The 21,150-nt window shown below is 39.6% G+C and overlaps 1 protein-coding gene across 1 annotated transcript in view; it reads left to right on the forward strand.

Moving 5' to 3' along the window:
* Positions 1-21,150, forward strand: part of LOC128706526 (neuronal acetylcholine receptor subunit alpha-7-like) — a 1,070,503-nt gene that overhangs the window by 960,742 nt on the left and 88,611 nt on the right. The window contains exon 8 of the mRNA XM_070087766.1: positions 14,013-14,099. Within this exon, the coding sequence (XP_069943867.1) occupies positions 14,013-14,099 (87 nt within the window). The remainder of the gene's footprint in view (positions 1-14,012; positions 14,100-21,150) is intronic.

The raw sequence follows: 21,150 nt of genomic DNA on the forward strand, positions 1-21,150 counted from the left end.
ACGTCTGGAAGCGAGGCAGCCAATGAATGTAAGGGAATGTTGAATTCTGGATGCATTTCGCTCTTGGCGATACGCATTCCGATAGTCCCATTTATAATAATAGGACGGAAACATGAGTGGTTGTAGTTAGGTGTGAATTGGGCCTGCCGAGAATGAGCCAATAGACGTGCCCCCCTGCTCGTATTTCCTTATGTAAATGAGGCTCTTGTCACCATTCTACGGCCCGTCAATATCTTTAACAATCGCTCTCTCCGTGTTTCCGAGCCTAAGCCTGGTCTCACTGTTTTACCTAGACACACTGGTAGAGGGTGGTAGCTTATTCGTCAGGAAACAACGCAATATCTCCGTACACCGGTCTTAATCAGATGGCTTGTCATCTGCTGAAGTGTCCGTTAGCTTGCCGGAGCTACACTTAACATTTAAAAGACAAGGGATGACCTCATAGAGGGTCCTAAGACAGTAGGTCACCAGACGGCATCCTTATCTCGCTCTTCTGTCATTAATAATCTGGTGAGAGGGCTCCGGACAAAGGTGTTTCCCTCTCGGATTATTTTTTTTTTTTTTTGAAGTATAATTCCCTTCCTCATTGGTACAACTCGCCTCTGTCTCCACCCTCCTTGCTAAGCGTCTTACTTTTTCTCTTACGCAAAGCTTTTCACTAATTATCTCTCACTGTACTGTACATTGTATTTCAGTTTTCTAATTTGGTTCTTCCCAGTAAACTGATGTATCATTCTCTTCCGTCTCTCACTCTCCCTAACCATAAACCCAAAAAACACTGGAAATAAGTGACATGCCTCGATGGCGTATGGTGTGTGTTAGTTACCACTTTGTCATAGGCACTTGTCGATTAGACACTTGGCCTGTTGTGTGTGTGTGTGTGTGTGTGTGTGTGTGTGTGTGTGTGTGTGTGTGTGTGTGTGTGTGTGTGTGTGTGTGTGTGTGTGTACTCACCTAATTGTGGTTGCAGGGGTCGAGACTCAGCTCCTGGCCCCGCCTCTTCACTGATCGCTACTAGGTCCTCTCCCTCTCTGCTTCCTGAGCTTTGTCATACCTCTTCTTAAAACTATGTATGGTTCCTGTCTCCACTACTTCACTTGCTAGGCTATTCCACTTCTGACAACTCTATGACTGAAGAAATACTTCCTAACGTCCCTGTGACTCGTCTGAGTCCTCAGCTTCCGGTTGTGACCCCTTGTTTCTGTGTCCCCTCTCTGGAACATTCTATCTCTGTCCACCTTGTCTATTCCCCGCAGTATCTTGTATGTCGTTATCATGTCTCCCCTGACCCTTCTGTCCTCCAGTGTCGTCAGTCCGATTTCCCTCAACCTTTCCTCGTACGACATTCCCCTGAGCTCTGGGACTAGCCTTGTTGCAAACCTTTGTACTTTCTCTAACTTCTTGACGTGCTTGACCAGGTGTGGGTTCCAGACTGGTGCTGCATACTCCAGTATGGGCCTAACATACACAATGTACAGTGTTTTGAACGATTCCTTATTAAGGTATCGGAACGCTATTCTCAGGTTTGCCAGGCGCCCGTATGCTGCAGCAGTTATTTGGTTGATGTGTGCCTCCGGTGACGTGCTCGGTGTTATGGTCACACCAAGGTCTTTCTCCTTGAGTGAGGTCTGTAGTCTTTGTCCACCTAGCCTATACTCTGTCTGCGGTCTTCTTTGCCCCTCCAAAATCTTCATGACTTTGCATTTGGCAGGATTGAATTCGAGAAGCCAGTTTCTGGACCACATGTCCAGCCTGTCCAGGTCTCTTTGCAGTTCTGCCTCGTCCTCATCCGATTTAATTCTTCTCATCAACTTCACATCATCTGCGAATAGGGACACTTCAGAGTCTATTCTTTCCATCATGTCGTTTGCATATATCAAAAATAGCGCTGGTCCTAGAACTGACCCCTGTGGGACCCCGCTCGTCACAGGCGCCCACTGTGATACCTCTTCACGTACCATGACTCGTTGCTGCCTCCCTGTCAGGTATTCCCTGATCCAATGCAGTGCCCTCCCTGTTATATGCGCCTGATCCTCCAGCTTCTGCACTAATCTCTTGTGGGGAACTGTGTCAAAGGCCTTCCTGCAGTCTAGGAAAACGCAATCAACCCACCCTTCTTTCTCGTTTCTTACTTCTGTTACCTTGTCATAAAACTCCAGGAGGTTTGTGACACAGGATTTGCCTTCCATGAACCCATGCTGGTTTTCATTTATAATCTTGTTCCTTTCCAGGTGTTCCACCACTCTCCTGATAATCATCTCCATGACTTTGCACACAATACATGTCAGAGACACAGGTCTGTAGTTTAGTGCCTCATTTCTGTTTCCTTTCTTAAATATGGGGACTACATTTCTCAGGTAGTTGCCCAGTTTCAAGGGATGTGTTGAAGATTGTGGTTAGGGGCACGCACGGCATCTCTGCTCCTTCTCTTAAGACCCATGGGGAGATGTTGTCCGGTCCCATCGTCTTTGAGGTATCAACGTCACTTAGCAGCTTCTGCACCTCCTCCTCGGTTGTTCGTATGTCCTCCAACACTTGTTGGTATATTCCCTCTTGAAGTTCCCTTCTGTGCTGTCTTCCCACAGCCCTTCCTGTTTCTACTGTAAAAACTTCCTTAAATCTCCTGTTTAGCTCCTCACATACCTCCTGATCATTTCTTGTGAGTTCTCCACCTTCTGTCCTCAATCTGATCACCTGGTCTTTGACTGTTGTTTTCCTCCTGATCTGGCTATACAACAGTTTCGGGTCAGTCTTGATTTTCGATGCTATGTCATTTTCATACTGTCGCTGGGAGTCCCTCCTTACCTGTGCATTCTCGTTCCTGGCTCTGCGACTGATTTCCCTATTTTCGTGTGTTCTCTGCCTTCTGTACTTTTTCCATTCTCTATTGCACTTTGTTTTAGCCTACTTACACCGTGTGTGTGTGTGTGTGTGTGTGTATGTGTGTGTGTGTGTGTGTGTGTGTGTGTGTGGGTGGGTGTGTGTGTGTGTGGGTGGGTGTGTGTATGCGTGTGTGTGTGTGTGTGTGTGTGTGTGTGTGTGTGTGTGTATGTACTCACCTAGTTGTACTCACCTAGTTGAGGTTGCGGGGGTCGAGTCCGAGCTCCTGGCCCCGCCTCTTCACTGATCGCTACTAGGTCACTCTCCCCGAGCCGTGAGCTTTATCATACCTCTGCTTAAAGCTATGTATGGATCCTGCCTCCACTACATCGCTTCCCAAACTATTCCACTTACTGACTACTCTGTGGCTGAAGAAATACTTCCTAACATCCCTGTGATTCATCTGTGTCTTTAGCTTCCAACTGTGTCCCCTTGTTACTGTGTCCAATCTCTGGAACATCCTGTCTTTGTCCACCTTGTCAATTCCCCTCAGTATTTTGTATGTCGTTATCATGTCCCCCCTATCTCTCCTGTCCTCCAGTGTCGTCAGGTTGATTTCCCTTAACCTCTCCTCGTAGGACATACCTCTTAGCTCTGGGACTAGTCTTGTTGCAAACCTTTGCACTTTCTCTAGTTTCTTTACGTGCTTGGCTAGGTGTGGGTTCCAAACTGGTGCCGCATACTCCAATATGGGCCTAACGTATACGGTGTACAGGGTCCTGAACGATTCCTTATTAAGATGTCGGAATGCTGTTCTGAGGTTTGCTAGGCGCCCATATGCTGCAGCAGTTATTTGGTTGATGTGCGCTTCAGGAGATGTGCCTGGTGTTATACTCACCCCAAGATCTTTTTCCTTGAGTGAGGTTTGTAGTCTCTGACCCCCTAGACTGTACTCCGTCTGCGGCCTTCTTTGTCCTTCCCCAATCTTCATGACTTTGCACTTGGTGGGATTGAACTCCAGGAGCCAATTGCTGGACCAGGTCTGCAGCCTGTCCAGATCCCTTTGTAGTTCTGCCTGGTCTTCGATCGAGTGTATTCTTCTCATCAACTTCACGTCATCTGCAAACAGGGACACCTCAGAGTCTATTCCTTCCGTCATGTCGTTCACAAATACCAGGAACAGCACTGGTCCTAGGACTGACCCCTGCGGGACCCCGCTGGTCACAGGTGCCCACTCTGACACCTCGCCACGTACCATGACTCGCTGCTGTCTTCCTGACAAGTATTCCCTGATCCATTGTAGTGCCTTCCCTGTTATCCCTGCTTGGTCCTCCAGTTTTTGCACCAATCTCTTGTGTGGAACTGTGTCAAACGCCTTCTTGCAGTCCAAGAAAATGCAATCCACCCACCCCCCTCTCTCTTGTCTTACTGCTGTCACCATGTCATAGAACTCCAGTAGGTTTGTGACACAGGATTTCCCGTCCCTGAAACCATGCTGGCTGCTGTTGATGAGATCATTCCTTTCTAGGTGTTCCACCACTCTTCTCCTGATAATCTTCTCCATGATTTTGCATACTATACATGTCAGTGACACTGGTCTGTAGTTTAGTGCTTCATGTCTGTCTCCTTTTTTAAAGATTGGGACTACATTTGCTGTCTTCCATGCCTCAGGCAATCTCCCTGTTTCGATAGATGTATTGAATATTGTTGTTAGGGGTACACATAGCGCCTCTGCTCCCTCTCTCAATACCCATGGGGAGATGTTATCTGGCCCCATTGCCTTTGAGGTATCTAGCTCACTCAGAAGCCTCTTCACTTCTTCCTCGGTTGTGTGCACTGTGTCCAGCACTTGGTGGTGTGCCCCACCTCTCCGTCTTTCTGGAGTCCCTTCTGTCTCCTCTGTGAACACTTCTTTGAATCTCTTGTTGAGTTCTTCACATACTTCACGGTCATTTCCTGTTGTCTCTCCTCCTTCCTTCCTTAGCCTGATTACCTGGTCCTTGATTGTTGTTTTCCTCCTGATGTGGCTGTACAACAGTTTCGGGTCAGATTTGGCTTTCGCTGCTATGTCATTTTCATATTGTCTTTGGGCCTCCCTTCTTATCTGTGCATATTCGTTTCTGGCTCTACGACTGTTCTCCTTATTCTCCTGGGTCCTTTGCCTTCTATATTTCTTCCATTCCCTAGCACACTTGGTTTTTGTGTGTGTGTATGTGTGTGTGTGTGCGTGTGTGTGTGTGTGTGCATGTGTGTGTGTGTGAGTGTGTGTATGGGTGTGTGTACTCATACTTAGTCACTTGAGTTTGGTTGCAGGGGTCGAGGCTCAGCTCAGGGCCCTACCTATTCACTGGTTTCTACTACTATAGGCTCACTCTCTCCTGGCTTCGAGAGCCTTAACGAACCTCATTATCCAGGTAGTTCCACTAGTCCTTCCCCCATCCTTAGCTCCGGGACTAGTCTAGTTGGAAACCTCTGCATTTTCTCCAATTTTTAGACATGCTTGACTACGTGTAAGTTCCATACAGGTGCTGCATACTCCAAAAGCCATCCTACAATCCAAGAAGATGCAATCTACCTATCTCTTTCTCACTTTCTCCATTGCCTTACTCCAGTAGGATTGTGAGATCAGATTTACCTTCTTTAAAGCCATGCTTGTTGTCATGTATGACCTCTTTCCTTTCTAAGGGTTCCACCACTCTTCTCCCGCTGAACTCGTCACAGGCTTTCTGGTCATTCCTTGTGAACTCTTCCCCTAGCTTCATCAGCCTAATTGCTTGGTCCTTGACTCTTGTTTTCCAAGTGATGTGGCTGTATAACAACTTTGGGATGGATTTGGCATTCGATGCTGTGCATTTCTCAAATTATCGTTGAGCCTCTCATCTTACTCATGCATATACATTTCTGGCTCTTCTGGTCAGTTCCCTGTTTTCCTTTGTTCTTTACCTTCTATATTTTTCCGTGCTTTAGCACATTCATCTTTGGCCTCTCTACACCTCTGGATAAACAATGTGCTCACTTTGTTCTTCCCATTGCTTCTTTTGCGCCTTCCTGCACTTCCCAGCCATATACTCCGTCTCTTTCACTGTCTTTCCCTTTAGTTGTCTTTCTCAATATATATATATATATATATATATATATATATATATATATATATATATATATATATATATATATATATATATATATATATATATATCCACGTTTCTGATGACTCAAGGTTCTCCCAGTTTATCTCCTTATGGTTAATATCACCCATAATCAGTAGCATTGCTCTGCTGATGTGGACTCTTCTGGCAAGCTCAGCTAATGTATCCACCATTGCTCTGATGTTTTCATTATATTCTTGTATTGGTCTCATACTGTTTAGTGGAGGGTTGTACATCACTGCTATCACCACCTTGGAATCCCCGGTCTTCAGTGTACTTCTGATGAGCAATGCTACTCCTTCACCCTGTCTGTTCCCTTGGTCTTTCCTCATAATCTGAAATCCAGCCGAGAAGATCCAGTCGGTTGTCATCTCCGTGAGTTTTCTCTCTGTGAGTGCTATAATGTCTGGGAATGCCTCCATTATTTCATGTTTATATTCACTACTATTATATAATCAAATAACTCGCAGTTTGGAGACTACAGCTTACAGTATGACAACGTTTTGGTCTTACTTGGACCTCTTATGGTTCAAGTTGGACAGAAACATCGCCATAAGTTTCTGTCTCCTAAATGTGGGGTATTTATGTATTATTTTAACCAAAGTATTGTGGCTTTTTATTCTTTACTCTTATCTATTATTTCATGTACTTTATTAATGTTCCATACTTTCAACTTTCTTCCGGTTACTGTGTTCAAGCTCCCGGGCACCTGAATTTCCTGGGTGGAAGAGGCTGGTGTGGGTTGGGATGACTTTTTTTTTTTTTTTTTTTTTTTGCCCTGGAAGTGGTCAAGATCCTGGGTGTAGATGCGGGATGAATGAGGAGGTTGAGTTGATGGGGCACACAGGATCAGGGAGAAGGGATGAGGGGCATTTGTGAGGAAGGTACTTGGATGGGGTGGGGAGAATTGTTGATGTTGGAAGGAGGGGCCAGTATAGGGCTTGTTTTAGGTTATTGTGCTTGGACGGGAAAGAGTGATAAGAGTGGCGTCTATGAATGGGTGCCTGCCATTCCTCCGTAAGCTGAACTTCCTTATTTGTGTGTGTGTGTACTCACCTACTTGTACTCACCTAGTTGTGGTTGCAGGGGTCGATTCACAGCTCCTGGCCCTGCCTCTTTACTAGTCGCTACTAGGTCACTCTTCCGGCTCCATGAGCTCTGTATGAATCCTGCCTCCACTACATCACTTCCCAGACTATTCCACTTCCTGATAACTCTGTGACTGAAGAAATACTTCCAACATCCCTGTGATTCATCTCAGTCTTCAACTTCCAAATATGACCCGTTGTTGCTGTGTCCCATCTCTGGAACATCCTGTCTCTGTCCACTTTGTCGATTCCTCTCAGTATTTTATATGTCGTTATCATATCCCCCCTTATCTCTCCTGTCCTCCAGTGTCGTCATGTCGATTTCCCTTAATCTCTCCTAGTAGGATATGCCCCTTTGCTTCGGGACTAGTCTTGTTGCAAACCTTTGCACTTTCTCTAGCTTCCTTACATGCTTGGCTAGGTGTGGATTCCAAACTGGTGCTGCATACTCCAACATAGGCCTAACGTAGACGGTGTACAGGGTCCTGAACGAGTCCTTATTGAGATGTCGGAAAGCTGTTCTTAGGTTTGTTAGGTGCCCATATACTGCAGCAGTTAATTGGTTGATGTGCGCCTCAGGAGATGTGCCTGGTGTTATACTCACCCTAAGATCCTTTTCCTTGAGATGGGTTTGTAGTTTCTGGCCCCCATAGACTGTACTCCGTCAGCGGTCTTCTTTGCCCTTCCCCAATCTTCAAGACTTTGCACTTAGTGGGATTGATCTTCAGGAGCCAGATGCTGGACCAGGTCTGCAGCCTGTCGAGATCCCTTTGTAGCTCTGCCTGGTCCTCGTCCGATTCAATTCTTCTCATCAGCTTCACATCATCTGCAAATAGGGACACTTCTGAGTCTATGCCTTCCGTCATGTCGTTCACAAATACAAGAAACAGCACCGGTCCTAGGACTGATCCCTGTGGAACCCCGCTCGTCACAGGCTCCCACTTTGACACTTCGCAACGTATGATGACTCGATGTTGTCTTCCTGACAGGTATTACCTGATCCATTCCAGTGCCTTCCCTGTTATCCCTGCCTGGTCCTCCAGCTTATGCAGTAATCTCTTGTGTGGAACTGTGTCAAATGCCTTCTTACAGTCCAAGAAAACGCAGTCTACCTAACCCTCTCTCTCTCTCTCTTGTTTTGCTGCTGTTATTCTGTCATAGAACTCCAGTAGGTTTGTGACACAGGATTTCCCGTCCCTGAAACCATGTTGGCTGCTGTTGATGAGATCATTCCTTTCTAGGTGTTCCACTACTCTTCTCCTGATATTCTTCTCCATGACTTTGCATACTAAACATGTCAGTGACACTGGTCTGTAGTTTAGTGCTTCATGTCTGTCTCCGTTTTTAAAAATTGGGACTACATTTGCTGTCTTCCATGCCTCAGGCAATCTCCCTTTTTCGATAGATATGTTGAATACTGTTGTTAGGGGTACACATAGCGCCTCTGCTCCCTCTCTCAGGACCCATGGAGAGATGTTATCCGGCCCCATTGCCTTTGAGGTATCTAGCTCACTCAGAAGCCTCTTCACTTCATCTTCGGTTGTGTGTACTGTGTCCAACACTTGGTGGTGTACTCCACCTCTCCGTCTTTCTGGAGTCCCTTCTGTCTCCTCTGTGAACACTTCTTTGAATCTCATATTTAGTTCCTCACATACTTTGTGGTCGTTTCTTGTTGTCTCTCCTCCTTCCTTCCTTACCCTGATTACCTGGTCCTTGACTGTTGTCAGATTTAGCTTTCGCTGCTATGTCATTTTCATATTGTCGTTGGGCCTCCCTTCTTACCTGTGCATATTCATTTCTGGCTCTACAACAGCTCTCCTTATTCTCCTGGATCCTTTGCCTTCTTTACTTCTTCCATTCCCTAGCACACTTGGTTTTGGCTTCCGTGCTCTTTTGGGTAAACCACAGGCTGATCCTGGCTTTTCCATTATTCCTGTTACCCTTGGGTACAAACCTCTCCTCAGCTTCCTTGCATATTGTTGTTACATATTCCACCATTTCGTTTACTGGCTTCCCTGCCAGTTCTCTGTCTCACTGAACCCCGTTCAGGAAGTTCCTCGTTCCCGTGTAGTCCACTTTCTTTTAGTTTGGCTTCATTCGCCCGGTCCTTCCTACTTTCCCCTCCACTTGTAACTCTACTGTGTATTCAAAGCGTAAAACCACATGATCGCTGGCCCCAAGGGGTCTTTCATATGTGAAGTCTTCAATATCTGCACTACTCAAGGTGAATACTAGGTCCAGTCTCGCTGGTTCATCCTATACTTGTGTGTGTGAGTGTGTGTGTGTGTATGTGTGTGTGTGTGTGTGTGTACTCACCTAGTTGTGGTTGCCTCTTCACTGGTAGTAAGTCACTCTTTCTGCTCCATGAGCTTTATCATACCTCTTCATAAAGCTTTGTATAGATCATGCCTCCACTATATCACTTCCCAGTCTATTCCATTTCCTGATAACTCTGAGAATGAAGAAATACTTCCTAACATCCCTGTGATTCATCTGAATCATCAACTTCCAACTGTGACGCCATTTTTGCTGTATCCAATCTCTGGAACATCCTGACTCTGTCCACCTTGTCGATTCCTCTCAGTATTTTATGTCGTTATTATATCCCCCCTATCTCTTCTGTCCTCCAGTGCCAACAGGTCGATTTCCCTTAATCTCTCCTCGTAGGTCATGCCCCTTAGCTCCGGGACTAGTGTTGCTGCAAACCTTTGCAGTTTCTCTAGTTTCGTTACGTGCTTTGCTGGTGTGGTTTCCAAACTTGTGCTGCATACTCCAATACAGGCCTACGTACAGGTGTACAGGGTTCTGAACGATTCTTTATTATGATGTCGGAATGCTGTACTCACCTAGTTGTACTCACCTAGTTGAGGTTGCGGGGGTCGAGTCCGAGCTCCTGGCCCCGCCTCTTCACTGATCGCTACTAGGTCACTCTCCCTGAGCCGTGAGCTTTATCATACCTCTGCTTAAAGCTATGTATGGATCCTGCCTCCACTACATCGCTTCCCAAACTATTCCACTTACTGACTACTCTGTGGCTGAAGAAATACTTCCTAACATCCCTGTGATTCATCTGTGTCTTCAGCTTCCAACTGTGTCCCCTTGTTACTGTGTCCAATCTCTGGAACATCCTGTCTTTGTCCACCTTGTCAATTCCTCTCAGTATTTTGTATGTCGTTATCATGTCCCCCCTATCTCTCCTGTCCTCCAGTGTCGTCAGGTTGATTTCCCTTAACCTCTCCTCGTAGGACATACCTCTTAGCTCTGGGACTAGTCTTGTTGCAAACCTTTGCACTTTCTCTAGTTTCTTTACGTGCTTGGCTAGGTGTGGGTTCCAAACTGGTGCCGCATACTCCAATATGGGCCTAACGTATACGGTGTACAGGGTCCTGAACGATTCCTTATTAAGATGTCGGAATGCTGTTCTGAGGTTTGCTAGGCGCCCATATGCTGCAGCAGTTATTTGGTTGATTTGCGCTTCAGGAGATGTGCCTGGTGTTATACTCACCCCAAGATCTTTTTCCTTGAGTGAGGTTTGTAGTCTCTGACCCCCTAGACTGTACTCCGTCTGCGGCCTTCTTTGCGTGTGTGTGTGTGTGTGTGTGTGTGTGTGTGTGTGTGTGTGTGTGTGTGTGCGTGTGTGTGTGTGTGTGTGTGTGTGTGTGTGTGTGTGTGTGTGTGTGTGTGTGTGTGTGTGTGTGTGTGTGTATGTTTGTGTATTTTGAAAAATGTTCAATTTCGGTATAACAATGAACATTACAATAATTATCTTAAATATTATTTTCTTCAACTAAAACGTTTGAAATTATAATTTTAGTTTTCTTTTGACTCTGAGACCTTTTCTAATAAAATTGGCATGAACCCGTACTCGTACGTCGGACTGCGTGCGGCCAGCAGTAACAGCCTAGTTGATCAGGCCTTGATCCATCGGGAGGCCTGGTCGTGGACCGGGCCGCGGGGGCGTTGATCCCCGGAATAACCTCCAGGTAACCTCCAGGTAACCCGCCACATACACTCACTCTTGCTCAATACTTAGCAAAAATCAGTTCTCAATTATCCTTTACAAATAACTCACAATTTTAGAGGAAACTTTATATGATATTTCTGTCCGTCCTGGGCCATTATGAAGGCAGAAAGAAACATGGAAAGAAAAACCATTATTTGGCTCATTTGTAACAGGATAAAGTTCAGCACAGGCCATATTCCTGTATTCTATACGTTCTCTAAAGTTTTCTCTCTAGTCCGGGTTATATATGAATTGTTCTTATTTTTCAGCTTTATGACCGTTTGAAAAATTATTTTTCTCGGATATAAAAAAAGAGTGTGATTTTCAGGGAAAAATTCTCAATAGATGGGACGTCATTCTTTGAGTTTTGGGGAACTGATTTATCTAGATTTAAAAAAATAAATTTCCCACTCGATATATAAGAATGAGTTATTTCCTCAGATAATAAAAAGGGATTGAGTGAAAAATATATTTGGGGAAATTATTATTAGGTGAAATTTATGCATTACATTCTTTCAGAGAATTTCATGGAAATATTTTAGAAACAATACGTGTCATGTGATGGTCACTCTCTGAATTCCTTCAGTCTTTTTATAAATTGATATTTCATATATTTCAGGTCCCATTTCTTTTTTTCCCCTTACCCTTACGTCATTCGTTCATCTTTTAACCCCCCATCCCTCTTTAAGTCATCTACTCATTCCCGTTTCTCTCCTCCTTTTTTCTTACACCCCACGTCCTCACCTACCACCTTCCATGCCTTTTCTGAAGCTAGTCATTACATAATCCCCTATTCCCTTCTCTCTTCCTCACATTTCTTTTCTCTCTTCATAAAGCACCCACATTACCCTCCATAAACCAGCCACACTACCCTCCTGTTCATAAAGCAGCGACACTATCTTACTGCTCTTAAACCTAGCGCAGTATCTTCCTTCTCATTGTCCCTTTTCCTTTTCCCGACACGCTCCTCTCCTCTGTTCTTATCATATCTAATAGGGAGGAGTCATCCTTGGAGTGCAAATTGTGCATCGGCCTCTATCATCCTGCGACCAACACCGTTTGTTGAACTTCCTCCTCTATCTAGGCCCCAGAATCAGATATAAATCACACACTAAGTAGGAATATTCAATCTTACTCTGCGGATTGTTTGTTTGTGTAACATTACTCCTCCCTCATGTTACGCTGGCACTATTTTGGTGTCCGCTACATAAAAAAAAAATGTTAATGTCTATTAGCTAATTAAAAATTTATATATATATATATATATATATATATATATATATATATATATATATATATATATATATATATATATATATATATATATATATATATCAGTAACTCCTCTTCTTCGAGTTTGGAAGGATTCGCTAAAAAAATAAATATTTCTTAAAAATAAATATATATATATATATATATATATATATATATATATATATATATATATATATATATATATATATATATATATATATATATATATATATATATATATATATATATATATATATATATATATATATATATATATATATATATATATCATACATATTTTATAATTATCGAATTCTCAGCTAACCCCTTCTAATATTTAGGATTCTCACGGATACTATATTTGCTATATTTTGATGTATTTTTGTTCACTTCTTTTTTCCCGTTTTATCTTCGGATGATATATTTGTTGTATATATTCCCCTTTCCCTGCCCTGCCTTATCTGTCCCCTCTCTCCCCAAATTCCCGGGGAACCTGATAACCAATAGCATTGACACGGTCAACTCTTCCTTTTCAGGCGTCACCATTCTGCTCTCGCTAACTGTTTTCCTAAACATTGTGACCGAAAATATACCGGAGACTTCCGATGCTGTTCCTCTCATATGTATGTAAAGAGCAACGTAGCCAGTAGCTTGTTCCACCTATCTCGCCGTCTGTGATATAAACGGATCAGAAAAAACAACTGATCACTCTACCATATTTCACACTCACTGTCATTTATTCACTTCTGTTTTTTTTTCCGTTTTGGTTTCTACTCCGTTGAGTCGTCATGTTACGTCAGTCATGCGTTCTTACGTCATTGATACGTCAGAGTCCCTTCAGCCAATCAACTCTCAGACGACTTAGCGGTTACCATTCGTCTTCATATTCTTCTACACCTATTGGTCCTCCTTTTCATAAGTCGAAATGATTATTTCTATATGAGTAGATCAGCAGCCCACACTTATGACTGTAGATTATTTTCGTTTTAATTTATCCACATATGTCAGGTTCTATGATATTGAGACATGAACTGAGTTGTTATATATATTTTTGCCACAACTTTTCACAATTTAATCTCTCTTTTTTTTAGTTTAATTTTCAAGTATTGTTATACATACTGAAGTCGGCCACAAGACAAAAACAGTCAGGACCTCACCTACCATGAATGTTCAGTGTGGATATTAATGACATTACTCCAGGACTTTAGGAGTGCGTGATACTTGGAGAATATATGAAACTGGCAATGCACTTTTATCTATTTTAATATGTTTCATGTCATATTTTTTCCATGTTGCTCCCTGCCCCCACGATAAAAAAAAATTCTCTAGAATGTGCCATTACTGACACACCTACATATTTTAAAGCGCACCGCCATACCTCTCCAACTGTTTCTTATTTCAACTTAATTAAACCCAAGCATTTATCTGTTCTCGTATGTTGATCGAGAACTGGTGTTGCTACTCTATACTTGTTCAGATCAGAAATGGTGTTAGTTTACACCGTTTCTGATCGAGCACTGGTGTAAAGCAACACCGGTTCTTATACAGAAATGGTGTTAATTATCACTATTCTGAGACTCGACGTTCTTCTTAACTACATAAAATATTTTTCATGACCATTTTATTTTACTTTTTAATTAAACCAAACCCTCCCAATTTTCGAAGTTCATGTATGGTGTATCTTTTTTCCTTTTCTTTCAGAAATCACAATCCTGCTTTCTCTGACGGTTTTCATGACTGTTGTAGCCGAAAAATTGCCTCAAGTTTCCGATGCGATACCATTGTTAGGTAGAGTATTCAATCTCCCATAAGAGTCACCAATTCTATTTACTCTCCATCTGTGACGGGGTGACCGACTTTGGGCCTTAAGATAAACAATGTGTTATCTTGTATACAAACCTCTTCCCAACATTCTAGCCTTCCTCTTTCCTCTACATTGCCAGTTTAAAAAAACTTCATTACACCTCTGTCCATCCTCCATTCCTTGAGCTACTCACCCAACCCTCCCATTCGTTTTGGTTTTACTTCGAAAGCTGTACTGTTGACTCAGTTGTGCTTGAAGTGATATTTTGTACGTATTTTTTTTAATCTGAGAATTAGGAGCGCCTCTGATCGCCTCAAGTATAAGGGTAGGGTCGAGTGGCATGTATGTGAGTAGATGTGAGCTGCTTTAAGTTCTACTGTCTCATCTCTCTATTCCTTTTCCCAAAAGTCATTTTATTATCCATGGAACACCAACCCTCACCAATAATCTTTCCCCTACAACACCGCTTCCTGCCCAATTATATATATACGGCCCGTGCGTTTGCCACCCCTGTCACAGGTAGGGGAGGGGGTGCCAGAGACTATATATATAGATATATATATACATATATATATTTATTTAAAACCGATATGGTATTATGATGGTTAATGCTGGAATGGCGTATAAGGCATGAACGTTTTCTGTGTTTGTTAAGGCCTTGATGCCACCTCTTCTTCCTCACTCTTCTCTTACTCTTTTAAAATAAGTGGCTTCCCAGCAGTTTATTTTATTAAGTAAAGTGACGAGATCATGTCTTCATGAACAGCTTATGAGGCACAACTTGTTACAATAAAGCTCCTAGTCTCCTCGACGGGGAAAATTAGCTTTATTGGAGCCCTCTGAAAGTGAGCTCGTAAGTCGTGGTCTTGGTCACCAGTGTTGGAACAGTTGGCCGTCCCGTTGGTATGGCGACTGATGCCTTTTGTTTCTTTCACGGTGTTGTGGCTAATTCGGACTGAGAAAAATGAGAAAGTGGATTTGGTCGTGCAAAAGAGAGAGTTGCGCTTACTCCACCGTAGCGCTGGGCTGATTGTAACCCCCGTACATCACCCTCATACAGAGAGTCTTGTTATAATCGGGCCATTACTACGTAGGACTCTAAGCCTCTCCTTTTTCTAGCCAAGATCCTGAATGAACTGTCACGGAAGGTGCTGGGACATGATGGCGTCTCCCACCAAGATCGTTAAGGTCGGGATTAATTAAGATTCTATTTTACTCCCCGGCCTTAAAGACATTGGAGGATAATTCTGTGATGTCCCAGTACCTTCTGATTCGTCCCAACACCTACTTACGAGAAAAGGTCTTACGCAGAAGGTGTGTACGCTTTCTTGAACTCTTGATGTGGAACTCTAGACCAGCTGTGTTTTCTTCATCTGGGTATATTGTTCCAGCCTGCGTTTTGGTACCGCACAAACACTGCCTTCAGAAAAGACCTTTAACTCTTGATATACATATATTATATATATATATAGTACGCCTGCAGGTCCTTCCATTATTTCAGCCAGTTTCCTAATTACCCATAAATCCCTTATCCTTGCATTACCTTTTAAGTTTTTAAGTAAACAGTGCTTGTTCTTTTATTTTGATTTCGTTATGGTCCTCTGTATTCTCTCACTTATATTTTTTTACATTTTTTTTACAGTCATTGCTTGTAAACTTTTGTCTTTTTCTCTTTCTCCTCTTTTCTTGTCTAACTTTTCTTGCTCGATCAAGAGCTCAGTCTGTCTATCGGTCTCTGTCTCTGTCTGTCTGTCTGTCTGTCTCTCTCTTTTAAGTCCTATATCTTTCAAGCACTCTTTCTTTACTACCCTGAACTCAGATATCCAGACAAACGAAGTAGCCGTAGCAAGCAGCCCGTCCTCACCCCAAAAGTGTGTTTTTTTTTTTTTTATCTTTCTTGCATCCACAAGTATCGTACAGGTTTACTAGGCCGCCGTTACCGTGAGGTAATATCCTGTATAAATGAGAAGGATATTACAATGAGGTAATATCCTCCTCGGGTATCCATTTTTATACTTCTTCTAATTTGCGGGTAAATTGAATAAATCTGCATTTTTGTAATGTTAACGTTAATTTTAAAATAACGAAGCATAACATTAATTTAAAAATGACGAAGCGTAACAATAATTTTAAATAACGTAATAATTTGTTTTCGCAAAATAACGTAACGTAATGTTAACGTAAAAATGATATAAAGTAACAGTTAATATATATGACGTAAGGTACCGTTAATAAGAATATTACCATATTAAAAGAAATAGTGATCATTCCGTTAAATAACTGTGTGCATCTTTGTCAGAAAATAATCTAGTGCACACTTAACGTAAATAACACAACTTTTCGTAAACGTAAAGTAATTTAAGGTAAAAGCCCATAAAGGTAAAAGTAATGCAAAATTGCGTAACGTAACTTATAATTAACTAAAAAACAGGTAAAAAAACTAACCTAACTCTAAAATAATGTAAATTAACCCAACGAGATAATAGATCTGGTTCAAATGGAGCTCCAGCATACGAGTGAGGATGTACTGTATATGCAGAACACACTCTATTACTAGTTAGAAAACAATGGATATCATGAGGACGGGTTGTAGTAGGACAGTAGTATAGTTTTTCTCAGCAAATAACCTCGATATAAACCATTTGTTCTTCCGTTATCTGTCTTTCTAATATTCTCTGCTAAACTTATGAATCACCTATTCATATATATGTATATAATATATATATATATATATATATATATATATATATATATATATATATATATATATATATATATATATATATACATATATTCTGAATAATTTAATTCTGACGTGAGAATAAATGATAGAAAAAACACAAGTTGACAAATATTAAGAATCAGTATCATTACATCATATCACTTAGCCTCTTCAGATGGAATAAACAAGATATGAGTAAACCATAAACAAGAGGTATCGAGTCCCATCCCTGGATCGGATGTCACCTGATCGCTGTTAAAATATTTGATAGAAGAAATAACAATTATGAGGTGAAAAATCTGGCAAGCATTAATGATTCAGAGACCTATGAACGATTAAACTGCAATCCTGTTGAAGATACGGTTAAACATTTCAATAAATCTTTATACAAGGTTTAAAGGATATCTCATCTGGTTAAGGCATGTCTCTCTTCCCTACTTTTAAGGCATATCAAAAATACATATGGGTGGATTTCAATTACGTTTGATTACAAGTAATGTTCATTCTGTGACTTACAAACTGTCAAAATGGTTAGCTAAACATTTGTCTTCTGATGTTTAAGTATGCTATTAGGAAAACCTGGCAGTTTTGATGATCATGTGTCTTTCACTAGAGTACCAGTTGAAGAAGCTTTAAACTTTCTTTAAAGTCTTACCGGATATTACTTTAGGTCTAACAGTACCAGTAAGCAAATTTATTGAGTTGAAGAGATTCTGCACTACTGATGAAGTGTTTTCAGTTAACGATGCTTTTTTTCGGATGAACATACGATTTTGTTATGAGAAATTCTCTAAGCCAACTTATTTGTTGAACACTTTGAGTCTGATTTATTACCACAGATATTACCTGGCCAATTTTCTTTGAGATACAAAGATGATTTCTTATTAGCGTCCCCAGAAGAGCCAGAAATTTATTAAACATATTAGGATAAATTAAATGGTTTGCATCTATCTATCAAATTCAAATTTACACGGGAAATAGAGCGTAAACTCCCATGATGTTCTGATCAGTAATGTTAATTGAAATATTTGAACAACGTTGTATAGAAAAGACATCACTTGAGCACCTAAGTGCACCATTTCTCGTGTGACCAACAAATTACGAAGTCAGTAATTTCGTCGATGTTACTAAGAAATTATATTGGGTACAATCTAAGTTATATCGATGGTTAGAAATTATAAAACAATATCCAAAGTTATTTTTCTTCCGCTAATTCTTATACCAGAAAATCTATTCACGACGTTCAAAATCTCACACCTAAATAATTTCGTAAATGCTTATTTCTACCTTATAATGAAAAATTGAAAGAAGAAACATGTGTATTTGTGAAGGTGTTAATGCAGCTTACTGGTGCAATAAAAATACTAATTGGTTAGAGGTCAGGACTAAGTAAAATGACAACGTTGACTAAAGAGTATATTAGCATTCCTGCAAGTAATTTCTAGAGAAAGAATGCATGAGAGAATATATAACCACAAAAGAGGTATTAGAACAGGTAATACTGGAAATTATTTTTTACCATGAAGACGGTGTGATCGCTACGTAGATTGCAAACTGGTATTCAAACCTGATAATTGTATAAATAAAATGCTATTGAAACAAACCTAATTGTTTCAATAGCAAACATAAATTTAGCCACTGGGGAATATAATTTCTATACTATAATTCGGAGTTCAGTCAATAAACATCTCACTAAATGATGAATGAGTCAGGTTAAGAGAGATCTGTAGCTACCTCATCGTAGTAAAAGTTAAATTATATCTTGGGTATTTCAACTGATGAGTTATGATACAGCATAATGAGATTGGTTTCTTGTATTTGGTAGTAATTACTTTATATATATATATATATATATATATATATATATATATATATATATATATATATATATATATATATATATATATATATATATACATTCATATATATATATATATATATATATATATATATATATATATATATATATATATATATATATATATATATATATGTATATATATATATGAATGTATATGTAGCGCAATCTTTTCCCCGATGGATTACTATTTTATCTCTACTTCCATTCATTTCTTCAGACTATTACTCTTATCTGAGCACTCACCCATAGATACTGTCTTCCCCTTTCATTTAATCCCATACCTATGGCTCCCCCTCCATACTTACCCCATCCTCTGGCTCCCCTCTCCCCATACTCCCTGCTCACCCCTGCCAACTCCTTTACTGTAAATGGTTATGACTAACAGCGAGTCGCAGCCTCTTAACGATATAACGTAACATTTGCATATATATAAATTACATATATTTCATATTACATAAACAAACCGTACTCCAAATAATATTGTTTTGCTCTGTCTTTCCAGACAAATAAGTAAATAAATTAATAACAAATAAAATATTTTATAACATATCGTTCTATCTATCTATCTATCTGTCTATATATATATATATATATATATATATATATATATATATATATATATATATATATATATATATATATATTGCAAACAGTCGCAGACGGGCGAGTTTAACTATGCAAGACAAGCCACGTGGGGGTGGAAATCTGTAGCTTATTTCACCCCTTCCCCGTGGCTTGTCTTGCATACATACATACATGCATACATACATACATACATACATACATACATACATACATACATATATATATATATATATATATATATATATATATATATATATATATATATATATCTATATAATATATATATATATATATATATATATATATATATATATATATATATATATATATATATATATACATATATATATATATATATATATATATATATATATATATATATAAATATATATATATATATATATATATATATATATATATATATACATACATATATATATATATATATATATATATATATATATATATATATATATATATATATATATATATATATATATATATATATATATATATTACTGTTAATTCATCCTTTGTTTATTTTATTAAGATTGTTATTTACAAATAATAAAATTGAAGCCATTTTCTATTTTTTTCTTTTTTGCATTATTATAATTAATGATCAGATTTGATTTAATTCCTTTTAAAGTATATATGCATCACTTTTCAAATAATTATTATAATTATTATTAATTATTGTTATTATTATTATTATGATTAATATTATTATTAATTATTTTTACCATGACTATTTTCAAATAATAAATCTCATATTTAACTTCAACTGATGACGTAGTTCGTTTTTATATAATTAGTAAACTGTATATATGATTAATAAGTTAATTAAGCTGTGGAAGCTGCTAGTCATTTCCTATTAATACTAAACTGTAAATTTGTATAAATTATATAGATAAAGCAATGTTTTAGATTTCCGAGAAAACAATAGTTATTAATGAGAAAATAATTGCAAAAAAAAGTCTTATGTAAATTTTCTTTTTCTTTGAGGAAAAAAATATTTATTCTTATTCTCACTAGATATAGCATATAAATTTTGCATTCAATACCGTGTGTTATGGTCAATTCTCCAAGTATCATTAAATGTGGTCTGAACGACACTCTTCTTAATCGTACTAAGACGTTTTATAAACCAGCAGATAAAGCCAATAGCCGAGTAAAGCATGCTCCCATCTATACCAGCTTAACGTAAGGTCATACACACTGCATGTTCGTATACTGTAGCATTACTGCATGACTCTTGGTTAGTGCATGGATTGTCGCTGTTGGACTGGCACGTGACATTTTGTACGTTTGGTAGCCTCTAGGTCTCCTTCACACTAGAGTACCTCGACTTTTTCTATGAGCTAACATGGTAGTAAGTTGTTCGGATTACTCTTTATCTCTGTATGGGTTGTTAATGTTGTTCTGGCCAGGAAAAGCTCAAAGAAGGTTTCTGGGTATTCGATCTTCTCTTGATTAATTATTTTTTAGTCTTTTCTCATTCTAGACTTAAGAGAGTGAATTGTATCACAGTGTCAGAACTTTGGCGTCCCAGTTGTTATGTTACAGCCAGGATAACCAGAGGACGTTAGTGACTTTGTCAAGAAAATCTCTTATAATATTCTCAAGCAGATAAAAAAAAATTAAGTGTCAAAGACAGACAAAAACTGGCAATCTTGGCACTGCGTATCTAATTAGTACGCCACTGATCTGATGCAACGATATAATTAAAATATAACATACATGAAGGGGCAGCAAGAAGGCTCTCAGTGACCTCGCCTGGAATATCCCAAGGAATGCTCTTGAGATGCCTTTCTGTTCACCACTACTAATATTTTATTTGTCTAACAACTCAGCCATTATGAGTCTT

The sequence above is a fragment of the Cherax quadricarinatus genome, chromosome 2, assembly GCF_038502225.1.
Source record: "Cherax quadricarinatus isolate ZL_2023a chromosome 2, ASM3850222v1, whole genome shotgun sequence".
In the NCBI taxonomy this organism is placed as follows: Eukaryota; Metazoa; Arthropoda; class Malacostraca; order Decapoda; family Parastacidae; genus Cherax; species Cherax quadricarinatus.